Genomic DNA, 25,160 nt, shown 5'->3' on the forward strand with positions numbered 1-25,160 from the left:
CCCCCCCCCCCCCATGCGTCATCTCTTCATATATAATATTATATTGATTGATCCAATAAAGTGGGAAATTACAGTGTTACAGCAGCAAAAGCACAGAATATAAATATAAATGAAATACTAGGATACAAAATACATTCATACAATATACATGAAATAATATTAATAGGAATAAAATACAAGAACAAATATTTGAATATAAAAATGTGCAACTGCTTGATGTTGATTGAGGAAATAATCAGCAGCCCTATTACATACACGTTAATTAAAAATAAAAAGGTATGCCGAGCTCGCTGGAGAGTTTTAAGCCCCTCTAGGGATATTATATTATATTATTTTGGAGCTCCAAAGACAATCAGCCAGCGGCCAAAGCTGAGACTTTTCAGCTCTATACTACTCTATGGATCAGAGACGTGGAAGACAACCGAGGACACAAAGACCGATGTACAAACATTCATCAACAGCTGCCTGAGGCGGATCTTGAGCATCCCCATCAGCAACAAGGATCACTGGGATATTACATGGATATTATACAGGGATAAATTGCCATAAATATATTTTTCCTAATGTGTAATCCTATAGGGCAGATGTGCTTTTTTATTTAGTAATTTACATCACTATAAGGGCTGTTTCTGCCACTGACAGGCTTAGATTGTGTGTCACTACATTAATAAAATACCAATACACCCCTTTAAAGAAAATACTGCTCTGTTCTTTTTTTAATCCTCTCTTGCACAAAAAGAGAAGTTTCTAGATTTTAGTTTTCACCCAAAAAAATATCTGAATATTAAAATACCATTTCCCTTCCTCCTCCACCTTTTTCCCTGTACTCATCCCCTCGTTCCTCTCCTGGAATCGTCGTTCCAGCAGAGAAAGATCCTGATGGATATCAGTTAAAGCACTTACCCCCGCCTGCCACTGAACAGTCCACTCACATCAGCACGCACACACACACACACGCAATCTGCTGCTTGTACTGAATGTTTGTGAAGTGGACCTATCTGGGTTAGGGTTCAAATGCAGCACCCGGGCTAGGTGTCATGAGGGGCACAAGGGTATCTGTAAAATTCACTTTGAAGAGTCCAAAAATACCGTATTGAGTGTGAAGCTGGACACAATGACAGTGTTAACAGTGACAGAGAAACAGAAGCTAGTTTAAAAGCCATGGAAGAACAGATACCAGAGCTCTGATCCAAACACCACTGCTGGTGTTACATTTTCTTGTGAAAGTGCAGAAAAGGGTTTATTTGGATATAATGACCAAAAACAAACAAGTGGTGCTGGTGTCTTTGAAAATCAAAGCTTGATTTATGGCGCCATAGCTCTGCCGTGCACCTTCCTCAAAACCTCATTTCGCCGACACCGTGGGGAGACATTGAGAACTGGGATTGGACGGATCGGGCTGCGTGTGTTAATTCAGGGTCAGTTATCTGCAGCTTTTCAGTAACAAAGCCATCTCCACTGCAAGCCTTCTGCTCTCCACAATCATCGCAATTATTTAAAGAACGGAAACATGGCACAGCTGCACAAGGCCAAGCAGGAGTTACGAGGTCGTACCTTCCATTATATTAGACACCATCACTCTATATCACAACGTAAATGACACAATATAAATGCAGCAACTAGGGTTTCTAATCAATGGCTGACTTTCAATGCTAACTATTCTCGGCTGGGTGTCTCATTTTTTTTGTTCTTAAAAAGGTATAAAGAGAACATTCTTACATGATCTCAGCTAAACTCACAACATTTGAGCTAATCTATCCAATCCAGTAGATTTCCACCTTCAAATCTGACCCACTGACAATGTAAGACATCATGCTTTACACAAAAATGAAAGCCATTGGTGTTAAGATGCCGCTCATAAAAAGCTCTACATTCATTTTGAAGATTCTTAAAGGGTTGACAGAATTCTAATCTCCTGTTGTAAAGAACAATGTGTTCTTTCAACATGAATTTAAGAACAGATCAGCGTGGATGTAACCTGACCCCGGTCCTTACCGTCGTCCTCCTTGCTGTGTGCGTTCTGGGGACTGTGGCGCATCCTCTCTCCTCGGCTCGGCGGGCTCAGGTCAGACGCTGCTCCCAGATCAGCTGCTAGCCATGTGGGCTCGCTCATCTCTGCCTCCTCCTCGCTGCTCAGTGAACTGTCATCCTGACCACAAGAGACACAACAGCAACATTAGACACATCTGCCCGGTGTTATGGCTCAGGAACCAAGGAAGTGCAGTGGTGAGATCTTGAGATCTACAGGACATATGTATTAGTAGTGTGTTATTAATTGTCACACTGCTGAACGGCATGCTGGGTACAGCTCGCTCTCCGTCGCTCGCTACAGTACATTTGAGAACAGGTGAAAACAGAGAGACTGGGTTGTTACATTGTAGCAAACATACTATTTTCATCTGCTCTTAAATGTATTATAGCCAAAAGGTGTGCTTAGATATTATAGACCAATGTTTTGCACTTTTGTTTGGCTCTTTAAATCACAAAGAAACGTACTGGAGCCGAGCGGGCTCAGGACCCAAGGAAGCACAAGTGTGAAACCTCTATGTGCAAATAAATCTATAATCAGTTTCAATCTGTTTAGTCAGTTATTTAGGCTAAAAGTTAGAGAATCAGTTGTCAGTGGCACGACTCTAAAATCTACATTAAAAAAAAAAAACTTAAGAGTTGCTCACGCATGGTGGATGCATCCCCATTCATACTATGTACTTGTACATATTAATTGCTCCATGAGATGTCATACACAACATGTAGTGGCAGATGCATGCAACGTTTGCTTCAATCCAAGGACAGAAGAACAGGCGAGAAGAAACGTTTCAGATTTGTTCGTGAACAAAGCATGGATCGATAGAGATACATGTATATAATAAATCGATTCACAAGGACACAAATAAGGTGTCCTTTGTGCCTCATTATCGCTGTGTTTATTATAAAGAGGTAAAAGAATAATGTGTTGATATGTGGACGAGTGTGAAGATATATTGTGAACAGAGGAAGTGGTAGAAACTAGCAAAGCATCATCAACACTAAGAAAATGAAGGTTTCTAGAAAAGGAGGGGAAAACTAAATCAACAACACTCTTTCCTAATAGAGGATATCTTCTGTAACTCCACCTGAACTCAGATTAGCCGGCGTTTAGAGACATTTCTAATCCCTCTATTCTCCGCTTTGTCAGAGCCAGCGTCCATGACAGCTGCTCCGCCAATTTAACCCAAACATCAGAGGAGACAAGAAACACGAGGCAGATAAGCGGCAGGCAGGCAAATCAAACACAACATGCCAACTGGTGCTCAGTGTGCAGCTCCTGCAGGCCTCGCTGGTAGCAACAACATCACACTCTGACATCTTTCCTCTCTGTTCAAAAAATGCAAACTCTCTCCAAGGGAATCTGGATTTGTCTTTGCCAGTCAGGAGCTAACAGAAGCTGAGCTTTTTCATAGATTTAACCACTGTGAGATCCGCCGGTGACTGGCAGAGGAAGAGTATTTCTAGTACGGTGTGTGGACTGGTAGTTGGAGAGATGCCCATTCACTTCTTATGAACAAGGCACCAAACCCCCCCCAGCCGCTCTAGGCGCCTGTTCAGCAGTTGCAGCCCACTCACTCATCCCTCCATTAGTGCATGTAGAGGACCTGAGCACGTGTGTGTATGGCCTGTGTGTAGTGTGTAATGACAACAATTTCCCCATAGGGGATCAATGAAGAATATAAATAAATTAATAAAAATAAAAAACAAATCCTGAAGCTGTACAACTTTATTTCATGAATGTAAAAGAGAAACATGGTGAGGGTCTGGAGAAAAAAAAAAAAAAAAGCTTGAGCGTGTGAATTTAATACTTCATAAAAAAAGTTATTATTTTCTAATTTTTTTAAGAACTTTAGTAAGTCAGCTAGTAGTTAGGGCTAACATATGTACAGTTGTTATGTTGGCTGTTTGTTGGGAATTAACAGACTTCATTATCAGAACCGACCAGACAAGAACGTGAACATTGGATAATTCTGCGTAAACCTGCCATTGTGTCTGGCGGTGTTTCTTTAGACTTAGACAGACTTTATTGTAATAATGTACTGGAATAAAAAAAAGACACATTCACAATAATTCTTTGAGCAAGGTTACGTTGCAAGGCTCTGAAAAAAGAAAAGAACCGAAGACATATAAAAAGAGAAACAATATGAATAAAAGTCTGTGCGATATAAAGTATGTGAATTATAAAATTAAACCTTATCACAAGACGATTCTGACTAGTGCAAATATCAGTAGCAGCAGGATGTATTGCAGTGAAAACAGTAAAATGAACAATTATTAACGTTAAGGAAAGACTGTGGATGATAAAAAGACAAACACAAGAAGCCCGTCTCACGTCCCCTACATGAAAGACAGACACACCTCATATCACTCTAGGGCTGTAACTTAAGGTTATCATTCTCTTTTATGATGAATCAATTAGTTGTTTGGTTTCTAAAATGTCAGAAAATGGTGAAAAATGTGGATCAGTGTTTCCAAGATGACATCCTCAAATGTCTTCTTTTGTCCACAACTCAGAGACATTCAGTTTACTGTCACAGAGGAGAAATCAAGAATCTACTGAACCAAATAGTTGCTGATTGGTTTAATAGTTCACTGAGTTAACCGATGTTAGCCAATCAACTCCTCTTCACAGCTCTACAACACACCACCAACCCAACATTCACATTGGATTTACAATATGAGTCAGAGAATTGTCCAAATGAATCATTTCCGCGGAATAATGGAGAGCCGAAGTCACGCCCTTCTACTTGTGGTCCATGGGTCCTTAATTTGGAAGATGAGAAATTAACATTATATTTGTAATCCATGGCTCAATTCAAACGGGATCAAAACATAATTTGCCTCCGTTCACTACCGTCTGCATTAAGGTCCCATGAGAACCACCGGAAAGGGCGTGTAAACTTGTGTAGACTTTTCAAAAAATCCGTTTTTTTGTCTTTTTATAGATGACAAAAAATACTTGATATCACCTATATGTTAAAATAGGAACTCAGATGTACCGATGACTGGCCTCAGAACAAATGCAGCCCCCTCACTCCAAACACACACACACACACACACACACACACACACACACCTCTAGCTGTTATCAGCATCTTAGGACGCCTGCACTCTCAGTAATGAGGTCCTGAGTGCTCCAACTGCTTTTTATTACACACATGTACACAAGCACACAAACACATGCAAACAATGAAAAGATTGATAAATGAGCAAAGACCCCAATGACACTAAAGCTAGGACGCAGTAAACCGCTCTGTTCAAGACTGTTGTTGCACTAACAACTCTGAAATAAAACAGGTGGACTGACAGGCAGACAGCCTTACTTTCCATACATGATGTCACTCTGAGCAGGATTATGATGCATAATTTAACAGGGTGTGAATGCAACAGTGAAAACATGTTGCAGCTCATAATGAGAGCTGATCTGCAACAGGAGCGGCTGAGGAATGACAGAAATGTAGACAGAAAGAGAGGTCAAGAAAACATCTAAAAGCTAAATACAAATGTTCCACAGGACAGCTGTCAGATACAGTCTACATACAAATATACAGTGTGTATATTTATTTACAGTATCTATATGTATTTACATATAGATATAGACTAATATAAAGATTTTTAGTATGGCAAACAAAGTCCACGCAAATACCTTTTAATACCACTCATTTTTTGGCCCATTCTGTGATTTGGGCCTCGGTCCGCTCCGTAGTTTGGGAAATCAAGAAGTGATGCAGCAGTAACGTGGGTTTGGGATGGGCGGTACTAATCTTTTTCAATAGTATACAATACGTTTTGTTACAATTTCCCCAATACCGACACTGACCATTTCTTCAATGAGGGTCTTTGAGAAGAAGAAAAAAGATCATTACACTTAACGGCATGCTACAAAAGCAAAAATAAGAACAATTGAATAAAAAATTTTGTGCTAATAAGTGCAAACAATTCGTCAGTATTTTAGATAAATACTATGATTGACTATTCCTGACAGCAATGTTCATCAAACATCAGACCTCATTAATCCACTACATTCTAACATTCCTTCAGAAATCCAACTGGAAAGCTCTTAGCATTTGATTCATTTCATTTTGATTGTTCATGAAGATTAGAAAATCTTCTCAAAAATGAAAAAGCAAGTCAACATTTTTACATTCTTCATGTTTTAGCTGAGCCTTTTTATGACTTTCAGGGCAAGTTGTGTTGTGTTTGAGTGCGCAGTGCGCATTAGGGTTCTGTCCCATAGGTTTCCAGTCCTGTGACACGGGCCAGCATCAGGGCCTTTTTGGCACAAACATTTTACAAAAGCAGTGACAAACATTTGGAAGTGTAAATGTGCTTTTTGTGTAAATGTGTATTTATATAGCGCTTTTCCAGTCTTAACAACTGCTCAAAGCGCTTTAACATCTAAAGGAAACATTCACACACATTCATACACTGTGGCCGGGGCTGCCGTACAAGGTGCCTGCTCATCAGATAAACATTCACACTCCGATGCGCAGCACCGGGGGCAACTCAACTTGCCCAAGGACACTTCGACAATGACTGCAGGGGCGGGGATCGAACCCACCAACCTTCCGATTGGCAGGCAACCGCTCTACCACTGAGCCACAGCCGCCCCGGAAGTGATGCAGCCATCCACGTGCTGTGTAATGTAATTTTCATCAATATTTTTCACCCACCCCTGTTTTGGATGGCTTGTAGAAACCATATAGTACTCTATGATAACATCCCGAAAAAGAAACCAACCTCCTTGAGCAGAAATGGACGGGGAAAAAGGTTTCAATCGATTGACAGCTCTGATTTTTTTGCATACATTCTATTTAATACCTAAAGCATTTAGAAAGGTTTAGATCAGCATTTACATAAGATTCTTTATAGTACGTCTAACCTTTTCCTGTTCTTATACTGTACAGCTGTGTTCCAGTGTCTACTGTTGTTCTTGCTTAGTCTATTCCCCCCCCCCCCCTCCCCTCCCCCCAGTATCTGTTTAGACTTGCACACACATACATGTATTTTATCCTGTCTATATTAACGCCTGTTTATTGTATCACTTTACTGCTCAACCATACAGTCAACCACCTTATAATATTGTATCTATATTCTGTTTTGTCCTATATTTGAACTTGCGCACTCTTTTACGTCTTGGATTCTCATTTTTAAGTAAGTGTTTTTCTTTTATACATTTTGCAGTAGCATGTGTTGAGCCTGAGGACCAAGAACGTCATTGCCAACGTCTACCCCAGTGTATTTGATGTGAAAATGGCAAATAAAGACCTGAAACTTGAGACATAAGAAAATTAACATAACGTGTAATGATCAGAACGTAGTTTACGAATTTGAACAAAGCATCGTCCAAATGACCTAAATACTGCCCTAACGCAGCTCAGCTGCCGGCTTTTCAACATTGTGATAGAAACAATATAAAAAGACATTTTACATCGTACATACATTACATAGCGCTTTTTTAGTCGACTAGTCAAGGCATACCAGGGATCAAACCAGAAACCTTCTGATTGGTAGGCGACTGCTATTTCCACCTGAGCCACAGCAACCCCTTGTTGCCTAGTGACTATTCCATTCAATTTTTTTTACAGTATCAAATTATGACTTATCTTGAGACACTTTACAGATCATAAAACCAGATCTGCAATTTTCAAATGATACTCTAGATAACATTTTCTGAGAAGTGAACATTAAGGTGCTTGTTACTAATTTAGACAACACAATTGCGTATCAATAAAAATCAATATGGGTTAGCTTCCTCTACCTTTCCATCCATATGCACATATTTTAGAACTGATGGTTATGCAGAGATATCACGTACTGTAAGTCATGCCCAACCAGTGACCCCTTTTGATAAACAGCAGGATCTCTACCAACGCAGCAATGGGGATCATGGGAGCAGTTTGGGTGGGCGGTGTGCTGGGACATCTGAGAGGTCATTAGGTTCATGGGCAGGCTTGGGGGGGGGGAATAAAGGCTAATCTTTCCTCCTGAACACGCAGCTTTAAAATAAGAAGCTTTTCTTTTTTTACATGTTAGGTTAGGCATGCAAAAGTAACATTATTTTTGCATTATTTTACCACAGAAATTACTATATTTTATAGTTTTGCTGGTATGTTATTTCTTTTTTACAGTATTTGGTGACTTCTTTGCTGTCATCAAAATATGCACTTTCTGTGTTTTCTGCTCATGTCATTAATTGCCCATACATGTAAGAGGAAAAATATCCCTCTAATATATTTTCTTTTTTTATTCATTCCAAAATATAAACCCTTTATTGGTTCTGTAAACATCAAACACATCCCTCCATGTGCAGTAGAAGAAAAATTCACGCCTGTTTCAAACTGAAGATACAAACTGGAATATCAATCAGTCATCAGGAAAAATACCCTATCTTCTGATATATATATATATATATATATATACATTTCTATAAATAATTGATGTGCTGTCCTCTCTTCAAGCAACAAAACCAGCCAGAAGGAGCTTTCAACCTACTACCGTAGAACATTTCTCTTTAAATTAACACAAAACCATCAGTGCTTTTTTCCCCTGTCGCTGCACAAAGAATAAAAAGAAATGAACTACAGAGAAGGAACACCACTGCTTCCATTTAAAGAACAGAAGCCAGTCGTGTAGAGCTCCTGCTGTAGCTGCTATTGGGAGTCCATGTGGCAGCACTGACCCATATGTGTCCATTAAAGAGGGTTCTCAGAGGAGGAGTTTCCCTGGGCTCGTCACACTGGATTAGCTTTCTCACTGCAGCCGACCAGTACGACTACACACACGGACAATAACTAGTGGCACCAATGGGGGTCTGGAGCAGCAGAGCTATCAATGTATCTCATTTAATCTTTTATATAACGATGTTCACATATCTGTTCCAGGTTATAACGTGTGACCCCAGTGTGAACTGACAAGAAGGTACTGAAGAAAAAGGACAGTGTCTGAGAGGGCTCCTTAGTTCCTTTCAAGCATACTGCAACCTTAAAGTAGGCGTGGGGGAAAAAAATCAATACAGCATCGTATCGCAATATTTTCAGTGGCAATACTGTATTGATACACAGGAGTCAAGCATGGCTCTATTATTATATATGTGTTGTCAGTCTGGCTGCTTGACATTCCCATTTTGCAGCAATTCAATTAAAGTGATAAGAACAAACAGAGACATAATTCTTTTTAGATGAAACAGATGTTGATAAAGTCTCCTTTTGGGAAAGTTATTTGAAACTGGGAATAAATAATAAAATACTAAAAGTGCTATATATCGCAGAATATTGCAATCTGATATTGTATCGGGAGGCGTGGTGATTCCCACCCCTACCTTACAGAGAAAGGTAAGGATTTTTATGTATAAATGAAAGTGAGTTACAAATACTGATGCGTTTTATCCATAGAATGTTAATATTAATGGACAGAGCACGCGTGACGTCACCAATTAGTATGTGGAGATCGGTGGCCTGTTGCACAAAACCAGGATAAGGGATTAAGCCGGGATATTCAAGTTATCCTGGATGAATTTAGCCGACTCGGTTGCACGAAACCAGATTAAATTAAGCCCAGCCAATAACCATGGAGATTTATTCTTTGCGGCTAGCCTGGTCCAGAGCAGGCTAACAGCCAGGCTAAGATTAATCCTGGAGTCTCGTGTGTCAAATCAGCTGCCGTCTGATCCGAAATAAACGTGTTTAACAGTTATTCCGTTGTCTTCTGCATGTGTTCTGCTTTATTTTTATTAACATGCATTAGCCTACTTGTCACTATTGTTGTCGCGAGTTGGATTTAAAACCAACTACAGTTTAGATGAATGGTTGACCTGGCACCCTGATGCGGAGTGGGACTTTTCCCGGTGGGACGGTAGTGTGTAGAGGCTGTCTGGCGTGCGGCCGCTGCCCGGTGGCCGCTGCCTGGTGGCCGCTGCCTGGTGGCCGCTGCCCGCTGCCCAGTGGCCCCTGCCCGGTGGCCGCTGCCCAGTGGCCGCTGCCCGGTGGCCGCTGCCCGGTGGCCGCTGCCCGCCGCCCAGTGGCCGCGGCCCAGTGGCCGCTGCCCGCCGCCCAGTGGCCGCTGCCCGCCGCCCAGTGGCCGCTGCCCGGTGGCCGCTGCCTGCCGGCAGACCTGCGAGTCGCGTCAGTGTCCACTCTCTCTGTAAAAGTAGAGATGAGCAGCGCAGCGTCCATGGTCTCAGCTTCAAGTTACAGGACGCGCTCCAAAGATTAAGTGTGGTGATATTAATGTAGCGATGTTCCCCGATGATAATAATGGCAGACTGGTCAGAGACCAATACAGTCATGATTTAATTTTCTTGTTGCTTGTCTTCTCTAATAAAGGGAAGTTTGTGTTACTCCTTAATAAGTGGGCCTAATGTTGTTTCTATTATAGCTTACATTGGTTTCATAACCTTCTCAATTAGTCTCACATCCCTGGACCAATAACGTGGCCTATATACAGTACGTATGTAGTGTAGTTTACATTCATCACACCGGGAACAATGCAATGGTTCTTAATCTTTTTATTTTGGTGCGGTCACTTGTCAGAAGAATAAAAAAACATGAATATTGTTCACAGCGTGTATTGAAGTCACTTACTTTTTTCTAGTTGTTGTCCCTTTCTGATTGTTCTGTATGAACATTAATTGTACAAAGAATTAGGAATATTTTACAGAGATTAGTGCATGGTTGTAAAACATGTTCTCACGTTGTGAATAAGGGTTTGAAATTAAGCCTAAAGTCCTTAAAAGGGTCCATCTCCCGGGGAACATTAGTTCCCTCTGCTCTCTTTTGAGGCAAAGGCTATATTTTCACACCCCCACACATTCAGTCGGGTCCGCTATATTGGGCTTTTATTCTCCGTTTGATAAGACCCGTATTTCCCTTTTTGCATATTCCTCCCCTCCTCGTCACTTTCCATTACAAGCTGCAGCTCATTGGGTGCAACATATGGCGAATGCGTCTTCTCAATTCTTCATCAGTAAATCTGTGATCGATACCGTGGTCTATTCAAGAAAGCCGTGAACGTGCACTTATCCCAGCTATCTACACCTGGCTTGACATAGCTTTACCCGTCCATCCTGGCGCGGCAGATCCCACTAAGTCAAGCTGCGCTTTTTCACTTATCCTGGATATCTTTATTCTACTTTCGTGCAACAGGCCCCTGCTATGAGTCGTTCAGTTTACCGTTACTGGCGCAGCCATCCTGGTTGGGGATGTTTGGATTTTAGACAGAGGGAGAAGTGAGCGAGGAGTGAGCAAGGAGAGTGGGAGGAGCCACGTTACGATTCACACTTTCACTGGCAATCTCACCATAGCCACGCCCTAAAACACCCCCTGCTTTATCGCCAATTTTAAAATCAATGAGACCACAATTCAAAACATGAACATCAGTCTGTGTTGCAGAAGACTTCAAACTAGCGATTGAGACCATAAACTCTTCATATAGATGTTGACTGAGGTAATAAATCAGATGAGATGTGTGTCACTTTCTCACAGACTTCTACAGAAACCGAACCCCTTTTGCAACTGCACATGTCTGGAAATCAGAGATAATGCAGCTTTAAGTAGTCTCCCCCTGCTGGAGATCAGATATGATGTAGCTTTAAGGAGTCTCCCCTGCTGGAGATCAGATATAATACAGCTTTAAGGAGTCTCCTCCTGCTGGAGATCAGATATAATGCAGCTTTAAGGAGGCTCCCCCTGCTGGAGATCAGATATAATGCAGCTTTAAGGAGTCTCCCCCTGCTGGAGATCAGATATAATGCAGCTTTAAGGAGTCTCCCCCTGCTGGAGATCAGATATAATGCAGCTTTAAGGAGTCTCCCCCTGCTGGAAATCAGATATAATGCAGCTTTAAGGCCCTTCCACAATTGCAGCACTTCGCCAAACTGAATGCGTTGTCCACTATATTACACAGTCCATGGTTTTTTGTCAACCAGCCATAGGGCTGTCATAACAGGCCACAAATGACGTTTAAATAATACATGTTTCAATATATTCAAATCTATTTTTGTGCATTGTGTCGACAACCAATACAAGAGAAGACAAAACTACCTGTATAAGTATACCTATACATTACAAAATAAACTAATAAAATAATACCTATACTGTAAAACCTAATAACACACTGTAGACCTCTTGCCCTCACTCTCTCTCTCTCTGGAGCATAAAAGTGGCAGGACATGACAAGGGCCGCCATCATATATCCAGTGTATGATTTTAAAAAAAGAGTCTCTGGCCATTCCTTAATATGTCATTTACAGAACCACAGCTGTTCAAAAGGTGGGGAGTTAATGTTGGAATAAGACAATAGTTATAGAAAACTAAAATGACCAAAGCTCCCACAATTCCGAGGGCTTTTCTGAAACAATGCTCAGGGAGCTCATATGCCCAGGAAACAAGGCTGCAGCAGGCACTAAGACTGTTGGGTAAGGCTCCTCACAACTAAATGCAATTCCAGAAGGGAAAAAAGGGAATACCGAAGATTTTTTTTTTCTTTGAACTTAGGGCTCGGCATGTTAATCAGCTCGGAGAATGTTCTTAGGCTCTTAATTCACCACAGCAAGGCACATGGATCAACTCTGACAAATGATAAAAATAAGACCCTTTCATAATTTACTCTTAATTCCTTTTCAATTACCACCAACATCAGTCCACATTAGCTCATTTTCAACGACCATATAATCTCAATGCTATAATGAGTGGTAAGGCTGCGTCTCTGTGTCGTGGTGCTGGAGGACTGAAGAACGGAGGATTCATATTAGACCCGGGGAAGCTATCTAATGGTAAATCTGTCTGACTTCACTTTCCATAAAGACTCTTGGAAAACGAGCGCTAATGAAGTCATGAAGAAGCGCTTCTTCTCTTTTTTGCTTTTTTGGTGCTGTGAAAGAGAAACTGAACAGTCCTATTCTCAGATGACTTGCTGTGATCAAAATCAGGGGCGTAAACATAGGCAGTGAGGGTGCACTGGGGCCTGTGGGCCCCTTATGGCATTTTCCATTACATGGTACCTGCAACTCTACTTGTCTTTCTTGATTTACCATGATGAAAAAGTCCCTGGTACCTGCTAACAGGTACTTTGGTACTTTTTTTGCTCCATCTTCTTTAGAAACTAAATGTGTCTTCTGGCAGCCACATGCCGAGAATCACACACACCTTCCACGTTCTACGTGTGTGTCGCGTTAGGTCACGGCAGTCTCCTGCAGCATCGCTATGACGACCAGCCACGCTCCCCTCACGCTTGCGGCGGTACTAAATCTGCAATGGAAAAAGGAGGACGGGGCACCGCGGCCGAGCTGAGCCGAGCCTAACCAAGCCAAGCCAAGCCAAGCCAAGCCGGTACTAGCAGCGGGTAAGCGTCATTAGAGACCGGGCCTTAAACGTAAATGTGTTGGTGGAGAACGGCATTTGAGAGTGATTCAGATTTCCTCTCTTGTTAAGTGAAAAACAATGACATTAATTTGCTAAAATAATCAAAAGGCATCTATAGCAACAAAAAAAAACTATTATACATAAACTATAAAACAAACTATTTAATTAAATGAATAATGCCTTATTTTCTTTGGTGTTTTAGTCAAATACAAATATGCAGTGATCACTGCTGGGTAAAATAGATGTTGATGTTGTCCACTGTCAAGTCTTTTATTAATGTGGCATGATGATATACGGTAGCTAGTTTAGACTGACATGGATGAATGCTTAATTGTGTGTGTGTGTGTGTGTGTGTGTGTGTGTGTTATTAACTAGGAACTAGAATGCACTGGGGCCTGTCATAACACCCTCACGCCTAGAATCCAACAGGAGATTTGATGTCTTGGCTTTGTCAAGTTGTTCTCCTGTCACATTGTAGCAAGTCGTTTCTGATTTAAATAAAACCGCAATTATAAATTACTCACAACGGCTTCAAACTACTGGAAAATATGTCAATAGCTGGTTACTGAACATTATCAAAACCCAGTAAAATGCAGCAAAGTAACAATTGTTATCTACTTACTCTCATTCTTTTGTTTTCCTTGAATACGGTTGTGCGGCTTCACTCCTTTAAAGCCAAAACTGCTGAACGCCGCTCATCAAAACTACGCCACTGACCTATTTTCAGCGGGACAGACAAAGTTTACAACAACTGTGAATCAGTACAACCAATCCAGGTGCTGGAGCATACAGACATAAATCTGCACAAAAGATATTGGGCTGAGGGGTCCAGAAGTATGCCAGATTAGCTGCAGACAGACAGATACACACACGCAACCAAACACATGATCGCCTTCAGTCTTATGCCTGGCAAAAAAAGCTGTAAAGTACGACTCAGGAACAAAGCAGTCTTTATGTTTTATCATCGGCATTTTAAAGGACAAAGCGGGGGTCAACAAATCCAATAAAAAACAAAAAAACAATCAATGAATTGATCCTGTGTGTGGATCACAGATGTAGCATAGAAACCCATCAATGAGCCACACTGTTGCACTGGCTGATATGTTCCTTCATCACCATGAACACACACACACACACACACACACACACACACACACACACACACACACACACACACACACACACACACACACACACACACACACACACACACACACACACACACACACACACACACACACACACACACACACACACACACACACACACACACACACACAGTCCTGCTGCCCCTATTCTGCTGTTGAAAATAGTCCCCCAACAAATGTTTCCATTATGTTTGTTTGATAAAAGAAAATACAGGAAATTACTTATAAAATGATATTGTTTGTGTTTTACGACCTTAACAAACCAATTGGCTCTGAGCTGAGAAACTGTAAAAATCTGCCGAAAAATCTATTTTGTTATTTCCATGGGATTTATTGACAATAACAAATATGAAATATATAATACAATTGGCTAGATATCAAATTTACTCTTCTAGCCAAACAGCAAACGAAACAAATCAGTAATTACAACTTACATATTTAGCTTGGTGAAATATCACATGCTCAATAAGGTGTTACTCCTCCATCTTACTGCTTATCTGTGGAAATCTGCTGACAGAGGCAAACATCCCCCCTTTCTTCTCTGTCCACCCAATCAGCTCAAGTTTTTTCTGTGTGTGCGTGTGTGTGCGTGTGTTCCAATTATTAATGGTCTCAGTAATGAGCTGTCCTAATCTGCATCCAGATGAACAGCAGCGTTCCAGCCTGGTACATTAACATACAATAACACGTAAACAGACTTCAGACCAACTCAGGACCTTTGTCGTCTGTATTCTCTGTATGCACATTTATACTTCATGTACGCAGAGAAACACGCCTCAAACAGTTTGATGCTGGGAACATTGTTGACATAAGTGGCTTAACATTCTCATTTCATTTACTACATAGATAAATGAATATAGATAATTATCTTAAATCTGCAGATGTTTTTGTCTGGATTGTAACATATTATAAACATTATTTGGAACTTGTTGGCTTATTTCCACATCCTGCAGTTAACTAGCAATGTTGCGATTGATTAGGAGTCTGTGTGTCCCCCTGATGAACGTGGAGCAGTTCTTAGTCTCTACCGACTCCTGAGGGAACTCTCTCTCCAGATGCAACATGGTCCACTTTGTTAGCCAGCCGGTCTCTAACTGTGTCTGTCAGCTGCTTCCCGCTTCCTGTTTCCTGTTTCCTAAGCAGGTAGAGCACAGTGGAGTCCGATGCCATTAGAGGGCAGAGTGAACTACGACAGTAATAAACAATGAGCTCAAACTAAAAGTTCATCAGTAGAGTTAGAGAACTTTATCCCACCCTGTGACATTATTTGACATTAAATATGTTATTATCAAAAGATTGGTTATAGATGTACATACAAAGGGTAAAGACACTGAAATCCTGCATAATTTCATAATTGTACAATATTTAAATATTTACTCTTTTCAACTGGAAATTCTGTGCAATTTATTACCGTATAGTTTTTACCATTTAATCATGTATTTTCATCACTGTGCAATATTTAATATTTATTAAATTTGGTACGCCACTAATTTTGCAATTATATAACTGTACTATAATTTGTATTATGCATAAACAAATCATATTTAAATTTCTTACTATTTTGCATATGTATACAGTAAGTATTGACTAATAGTCTCTAGAACTGTGCACCTCCACCCCATTTTCTTTTGCACTCCTTATATTTTATATGTGATTTCATGTTATATTCCTTCTTGTTGACACTGTAAAGTGGTTGCTTTAATCTCATTTCACAGGTATTGCACATGTGTATAATGACATTAAAGGCTTTCTATTCTATTTTAACTTGTTACAGGGTTACTTTTAAAATACCCATCTAGAGTATTTTAGTCATATTCATAAAAAACATAATCGGAAGCATAAAGGCAGAGATTTACTTGCTTTTTTTTCCGCAAACAATTTGCCGTGTTTACATACTTGCCTTAGTACACATATTACTGCAGGATTCTACTAGAGGGGACACCAGAGAATGCAGACTATTCAGAACTTCTGTATTTGCAGAAATAGTGAGAGTGGAGCGATCGTAGATGGGATGTAGCCCGTTGTGACTCTCTGCACTGTCTCTACTGTTCATGTGCATATTGCATCTTGTGGACGCGTAGCTTCAATTGTTGAGGACGTGCACAACCAAGTATCGCCTCATCTCCCCCCCTCTAATTTCATTCCAGTTCTGCTACCACCACGTAGAGCCCGTCTGTTTTAACGCAGCACAGTGCCTACAGGTGAATGGCGCCCTTCCTCTGCAGGGCGCCAGATCCTGTTGTCATGCACACGTTTTGCTGGTGGAGCTCCAGGCATGAAGGGAGAATGGGTCATTCATCATAAGAATCTTTTTACATTTTTTTTTTTAGGAGCGAGATGTAAGCGATGTCAGTACATTGGGGTGAATGAAGGAGCATTGGATTTTTAGTCATAGTCATGAGAGCAACAAAACAAAGGCATAGTTTTAGAAATATTCTGTAGCTTTCCTAACGTTTTAGTAAATCAAGCTCACTTTATTAACCTCCAATGTATGTTCTTCTCCTAAATGAGTCTGTTGCGCACCACACTGCGCAGGCTGACAGTGATGATGATGATGATGACGACTGTGGTAAAAATAATGGGAGGTGAGATGTGCACCCAAGGTTGAATAATTAACAGCCTTTTTTCTCCATTGTCTATTTTAAGTGGAGGTGAGAGGAGCAGCTAATGTTTCAACTTTAATCAGAAGAACAAAAGATGAGGTCTGTAGATATGACAAGTGGGGGGGGGGGTTATGATTTTGCAACAAACCTCTACAAACATGTTTTTCTCTCAGGCCGGGCAGATGATAAATGGGAAAAAGGAGGAGGAGCTGCAAGGAGGGCAGAAGAAGAGGAGTACAATCAAGGAGAGATGACAGAGCAGACTTGGTGCAGCTCTGCTGATGGAGAGGCAGAAAAGGGGGAACAGCAGCAGTGGACAGGAAAAATAGCAGAAGGAGAGGAGAAAGAGTAACAGATAAACACAATGAGGATGAATCATTCATGTTCTACCCATTCTACCCAGCAGCTTCAGTGATTTATGCAATTTAATCTCTGACTGTTGTTCTGCATATCTAAACATATTTACCAAATGTTAGCAGCTCCAAACCGTTTCTATCTGATGAACCTTTCACGGCCCTGTCGGGCGGCTCAAGTACCATCAGTGAAGTCATTTAACACTCACTGAACCTGTTTCTCCTTCTAACACTAGAGCTGGTAACTGCAGCTCTAGTTCATAGTCTCTTTGCCAAACCTTCCTCCACAGCACTGCAAAGGAGGGTCTGACTAGACCTTACAGCATTCTGGGATGGGAGAAAAACGGGCTCTGGTTTATTGCCATCTCTTTAAACCAATCAAAATCATCTCTGGCAGGGCTAAAATTATGCTTGAGCCATGGTGCCTCTGCTAAATAGTCTCAGGAAAGAAGTTGTTTTGGTGGAACGTGTAAGTTCAGAAGTAGTTTTAGACTTCAACAGAAAACTCAGATTGGACAGATAGTCTAGCTAGCTGTCTGGATTTACCCAGCAGAGATCTGAGGACCAGGTAACCATAGTCCTCAGAAATCCGCCGCAGGTTGTTCGCCAACACAGACGGACAGACATCCAGCCTAAATGAGTGAAATCCAGACGGAATTCCCATCTGCAACAGAGAAATCCCGGAAGTGGAACCCTGAGGATGTAGACTAACAAATTTATAATCCCCTTCTATATTTGCCAATATGTAATTTTCTGCCTCCAGGCCGGTTAGGATTCCTTCAGTGTTGATTGTTCAGGAGGTTTTTATCGGCGGAGGTCTCCTCCTCTCCAAAACACAAAACAGGTAAAAACACTGAAAAAAAACGCTTTACATTAAAAAAGTGTTCCTTGATAAAACCTACATGTATGACTACTTCTAGCAGACAACCGCAACCCTGAAAGTGGATAGGACGCCACCGACACGCAACCAAATGTAACGGAGCGTCACCTTGACTTAAAATGACAGATTTCTGTGGATCTGAACATGGTTGGAGACATTTGGGATAATGTGAGTCTCTTTCCACCAATAGTTGGACATCAGTGATCTACATTGTGAACCAACAGAGAGCCGTGTAGCTGTCTGCCCATCACTAGAAGGCAGTGCATGTGCATTTGTACATGTCTGTACAAGAAGTGCTTTGATTGTTTGTTTCCAGAGCAGAACAGCCGGATCTGGTCCTGTGGCGTTGCTAAGCTAATCAGGTTAGCCACCGGACAAGCGGAAAGAAACATCCCTTTTTCTCTGCACTTATCTCCTCACTCCTTCTCCTCCATCTTCTCATCTGTACTCACTCCCTTCCTGCCTCCTAGTTCTTCCCTCTTCAAATTCCCATCTGTCCTTTGTTTACCCTCCTCCTTCTCTTCTCTCCTCCCCCATCAACACTCCATCTTCTGATTCATGCTCTCTTTGATGTTGTCAACACACCATCACTGAAAACAATGGCAGGAGAGGAGAGTACTATAGACATAAAGCCTACTTTGAAATCAATGGTAAAAAAAGGACATCTAGCAAATTACATGATTTTTCCAAACAATTCTCTATAAGTAATGTCACAGAAAGTTGTGTGGGCATGTATCTTGGGGCATATTAGAAGGCATAACTGACCTTTACAGTCCTGTACAAGAGCCCTGCATCGCAGCCTTCTGTCAGAGTATCTGCTTCAAACTTATGTGAAATTGTCTTCTGTAAATTTGTAATAAGTTCTCTCACTTTCTCCGACCATTCCCTTAGCTCTTGCATCCCCACAACAGGGCCATGAATCGAGAAAAGGTGTTGGTAGGGAAGCACAGAGCTGCAAAGAAGCACTGTTAAAAAAGAACTATGCAGTTTTTTTTATCTTAATGTACCTCAACTGAAAAGCTTCGGAGTCATTGGAATGGCTTAATAATACCTTCTGAATCATTCCTGTCCTGTTTCCTTGTTTAAGACCATAGGGGCCCTATCTTGCACTTGACGCAACAACGCAAGTGTCTTTGCTAGTTGGGTATTATTAAAATGCTCCTAGGCTTATGCACAGCCAAAGGCGTAAATCCCAGGGGGTTTGGGGGGGTCAAGACCCCCCCATCCCCCACCCATCTAAGAAATATTATTAAAAACATGCTGTGTATTGCAAATAACATAATGATGTGTAATTTAAATATCTGTGTAAGTAGTAAAACAATACAAACCCCCAAAAATACTTTACATACATTTTAAGTTCAGAATCATTGAGAGTCTGACGAATCCTAATGTTTATGTGGAGGACACAAGATCATTTTATGATTATAATATGACCGCATGGTGAACCTGACTCATTTAGACATCTGGTCTGACATTACAGATAGTTGTTTCACAAATAAAATAACAGAGAAAAGAAAAAGAGATATAAGATCCTTTTCAGTCCAACAAAACGCCAAGTAAGTACAATTAGCCCTCATATCAAGACTATTTGGTAACATCTTTTTCATACTGTGGGGGTGCTGTGACGACCCCTCCCATATGCCTGTCATGTTGTGCTCCTTTGTCTCCAGGTACTGAGAGTGGGCGGGGTAGTTGGAGCTGGGAGGGTAGTCTGTACCTGGCCATCTGGGCGTGGCTTACAGAAGGCATAGAAGTCCGCCCACCCTGGGAGTCACCATTTGGTTCTTTGTTTGGTTTATTGCACCTTACACACAAATCACACCATTCATTCACTCATCCACACATGGAGAACACAAATGATGTCTTCTCCACTTACACACCGCACCGTTACATTTATGTTGAGTTAAGTTGTGTTATTAGAAAATTTAGTTAATTAAATAAACTAATCTATCTGTGTGGGAACTCCCTTTTGGTTGCAAGTCTTGAGCCGGACGGTAACAAATGGGGGCTCGTCTGGGATCTTTAGTATTGGGAAACTGGTAATTGAAATAAAGAAATGAATAAATAAATAAATTGGGTGAGTGTTTCACACACATTTTTGACTCGTTTTGGAAATCGTTAATGTTAACATGTGAACTCAGGTAAGGGACAGGGAGACCAGGGACAGTCAAGTGTAGAGTCTCAGGTAAGGGACAGGGAGACCAGGGACAGTCAGGTGTAGACTCTCAGGAAAGGGACAGGGAGACCAGGGAGAGTCAGGTGTAGAGTCTGAGGTAAGGGACAGGGAGACCAGGGACATTTAAGTGTAGAGTCTCAGGTAAGGGACAGTGAGACCAGGGACAGGTATGGTGAGCAGATGATCTAGGCTCACTAATTTACATTATGATCAGCTAAGTTAACAAGTGTACATAAGCATTGTATTTCTTTTATATGGGGACACCTTTTTTAAAATAAGTAATTATGTTTTCAGGTATTTGTGTGGCTTGATTGTAAACTTAAACTTAAATAAATAAATGGTTTTGAAGAAGAATATGTTTGGTCAATTTAGTCTTTTCATAGAATGTACATTAATCCAAGTATGCTTGTGGCTGTATTATGTGTCCTCTTCAATAATTGCTCTTCAGAATGTTTTTATTTACAGCGTATTGCCCCCCCCACCAACTGATGGATCTGATTTACAGAAATCCAGACCGCTAGCTAGAACTATCTGTCCAATCGGAGATACCTGTTGACAACTAAAACTACTTCTGAACGTACACATGTTCCACCAAAACAACTTCTTTCCGGAGACTATTTAGCAGAGGCACAGTGGCTCCGTCCGGAGCTTAGCCCCGCCCAAGATGACTGTGATTGGTTTAAAGGGATGCCAATAAACCAGAGGCTGTTTTCTCCTATTCAGGAATGCAGTGAGGGACGTCAGACCCTCTTCCACAGCGCTGTGGAGTCTGACAATGCGAGACTACACTCAGCCTGATCCCAGTCTGTCCTACAGTGATCACTGTAAAATGAATGTCATTACAGAAATCAATTAAGGTGGACACTTTCCCCCTCGCATGGGAGAGTTGGGGGGGTTGGTGGCTCTTCCTCTGCTCAGCCTCTTTGTTCTCTTTGTGTTACAGGCAGTGGTGGTGCAGAGCTGGACCCTGAAGCTGTCAAATTGGCATCCTTCCACCTACCTATACCTCCCCCCACCCATCGCTCCCCTACACCACCCCACCCCACCTCATTTATCTGCCTTTATTTCTGCCTCCCCCATGCCTTTACCTTGCCAACTCCATCCCTGTCTGCTGCTGCCCCCTCCTCACTCCACCATCAGCCTGCCACCCCCACCCCTCTCAGCCCCACCCCCCCGACACCTCCCCCTTGCTGCAGCACAGTTTTTATCCGACACCATCAGAAGTAAGAACTGCTGCCGCTCTCTGCCAACAGGATAAAGAAGATTACTAAGAAGTAGTAATCTTACTGAAAAATATTCATGATTAATGCTTTAAATGACCATCAATTCAATCAGAGCACAACGTCAAACCAAAGGGACCAAACAAGATGTTTCTTTGAACAGAGTGAAATGGACACATTTTGGGAAGATTATTTCCTGGAATATGGTGCATAATACATATAAATGTATAAAAAGTTTCTAAAAATATAGAAACTTTTTATACAATTCTTTTCATTACGCTTTCTTTTTTAACAATCATACAGACTTAATAGGCTTCTCTTTTTGATATAGACCAAGTGTATATATACATACATACATATACATTAAAGTTGTCTTACACTCTTAAAATGTTTGCGACCCCCAATAAAACCCCTCGTGTCAGTCCTACCGTTTACAGATGTTATTTATCCCTTTACCATATCTCTGTGTTACGCCATTTTGGGCGATCAATGAGCTGAACTGTTTCATTTTTACGACTTCTTATTGAAGTCACCCACCCATTTATTTCACCCATCAACAGTTTCTGAATTGATTTCCCTGAAACTTTAAAATATCCCAATAAAAATGAATAATGTGATTGAGGATTTCTTTCATATCGCCCACTTCTAACAGAAAATCCTTCACACTCACACCTATGTGTTTTGTCCAATTAACCCCATCTGCATGTCTACAGGGTGTGGGGGGACACTGAAACCCACGCAGACACACAGCGAACATGCAAACCCCAGCACATTGCTGCATATGGTACGCAAGTCCGTTCAAATGCAGCTTTCCAGTGAGTCATCCGCACACCTCAGTCATCACAGAAAAAAACAGGTTACCGTGACGACACCATCGCTGTTTGGCCATAATTATCACGGGTCAGCACCGCTATCTCCTGCTATGAGGCAGCATTGGAAATGCATGCCACAACACACAATGGCTGAAGTGGGCTCTGCAGAGCTGCAGCACACAACCAGGGGACAGAACCCACCCTCACACATCTATCTGACCTACACTTGACATTACTGCAGGAACATTTGAGGCACTTAGAGCCGGTCGGTCCACATGACAGCCGCTCGGTATTCAGTCCAACAACAACGACGACGACGTCTTGTTTCTGATTGCATCCATCTCTCACAGAGGTCGTTGAGTGCTGGAGGGGAGAGGAGAGGATCATTTCTGGACGGAGAGAGAGGTGAAGATATTGATAAGAGGCGAGCAGGCCGGGGAGACACACACATACACACACAAACACACGGGCTGCATGGATTAACAGGGGGCAGGCCGAGGAGCTCCACTGCAGAATATTGATCGGCAAGACAACCAGCCATGAGGAGGAGGTGTGTGTCTGTGAGAAGGTGGTGGGGTCTCGCCACTGAAACACACACATACACTAATAATACTTTATGTTGCACCATTGGTAGCGTACAGACAAAGGCAATGAACTGGACGGTGGTTTGACAAGAAGGTTTGATTGACTGACAGATACAGAAAGTGTGTGAACAAAATGGTGAACACAAAGAATGAATACCGGCGCAGACAGACAGACAGACAGACAGACAGTTATAAAGACCGTCTGTCAGCGTCAGCAGGCTGTCTGTCTGTCAGGTTATAAAAAGCCTTGTACAGTATGCAGCGCAGAGGAGACGGCCGGCCACAATCAATACGCTGCCACTGACCTTCATTGAACGGAGACACAGAGAGGAAGTGGACCGGAGTACAACCATGACTATTCACATGTCTGCACGAGTTTTCTGAACACTGATGGTCTCCACTTCCTGTTGGGAGCAATGTTCATCCTTCAACACTCCAGAAACAGCAGTGATACCATGTCAGGTATCCAGCCTGCTGCTGACTGTCTGCTCTCCTTTACACACGCAGACAAATGGTTATTGAGCGCCATACTTTTATCTCGGGTGCCATGTCTCTGAATTCAGAAGCACTTTTATAGCTGAGCTTCTGGGTTCAATCCAACTCTCGAAATGGCGATCCATACAATCTGAGTTCTCCTTCGATTTTGTCTGCCTCTCTGGTGTGCGCTCAGTGCTGAGGAGTTTTATCCCTGCATCACTCAGAGATCACTGATCACTCCCCAAACGTGTGAGTGAGTCTTTTTACTTGGTGCAAAGTAAAAGCTAAAACATCGCTTCTAGAGCATACTGGTGTCACATAAATCGGTGAAATGAACACGGCGCTTACACTCGAAATCTGTGGCAGTTTCACAGAATCGCCAAAAACTCTGTGACTGGCCCACAAAAGTGATGCCTATGTAAACTGTATTTTATTATTATTGTTCATATATATCTTCATTGTTTAAATCCTCAAATACAATGTACAATACAAGACAAAACATCAGTATTACAAATATTATACATTTTAAAATTACCTATCCGCCGATCGGTATACTATTAACTTCTGGAGACTTCAGCTGACTTTTTTAAACAATATTACCATGCACAACTTACTGGAACAAAGCTGACAAAACCACTGATTAAATATATGAACATTGAAGCAACACTGGCTGATTACTGTGTGGTTCTCTGAAATGAATGCCTGCATTGCATTGTGGGATATCGGCTTTGCATGCACCCAACTCGGATCATAACGTGTTCTGTCTTACAGCCTACTGTAATATGTCACCGCTAATAAGACTGAAATAATATTATTAAAATAAAGAAATGCATCTAAACATGGGCTTTAGGAGCTGCATTTTTTTTGGACATGATTAGATGGATGGATGGATGGGTGGAGGGATGGATAGATAATAAATAATGTTCCTATTCATCATCCACCCATTCTCACTCATACTCACATTCATGCCAGCATATTTACCGTACACTCATTGCCAATGTATGCAATTAAAATTCCCCTCCGTAAAAGTCCATCTGCGTCTAAATCTGGGTTTTTACAGCAGTACGAGCCTGTTTATGGTCAGCGTTGGACACAAAGCAACCAGACTACATTTTTCAGGGCTGCGGTAGAGATGCATGCCCCAAAGAAAGGATGGAGGAACACTTCTATTTTTAGACATTATGAAAGACTTGGATAACAACAGAATGGGGTTAACAGAATAAAATAGGGGGCTGTCCAACAAGTCAAACACACCCGACCGACTGATATCAGAAAACGCATAGACAAAGATTTAGCTAAAACTTGATTCATTGGACTGTATGAACGTGAACAAACAAGAGACTTTTAGAGCAATAAATAATAAATGTCTCATTGTAAATTGAATCTTGACTCTAAAGCCACAGAACATCTTATCTGTCAGAAATTACAAGGAAGTACAGGCCAGAAATATAACCACAGACAACAGGGCACCGCTACAGTTACACACACACACACACACACACACACACACACACACACA

General features: G+C 41.5%; 1 protein-coding gene across 2 annotated transcripts in view; it reads right to left on the reverse strand.

Annotated features, from left to right (window-relative positions):
- LOC117947593 (nucleolar protein 4-like) overlaps positions 1-25,160 on the reverse strand; it is a 164,258-nt gene that overhangs the window by 58,859 nt on the left and 80,239 nt on the right. For both annotated transcript variants that reach the window (XM_034876665.1, XM_034876664.1), the window contains exon 5: positions 1,996-2,149. In XM_034876665.1, coding sequence (XP_034732556.1) covers positions 1,996-2,149 — 154 coding nt within the window. The remainder of the gene's footprint in view (positions 1-1,995; positions 2,150-25,160) is intronic.

This window comes from Etheostoma cragini, chromosome 7 (assembly GCF_013103735.1).
Source record: "Etheostoma cragini isolate CJK2018 chromosome 7, CSU_Ecrag_1.0, whole genome shotgun sequence".
Lineage (NCBI taxonomy): Eukaryota > Metazoa > Chordata > Actinopteri > Perciformes > Percidae > Etheostoma > Etheostoma cragini.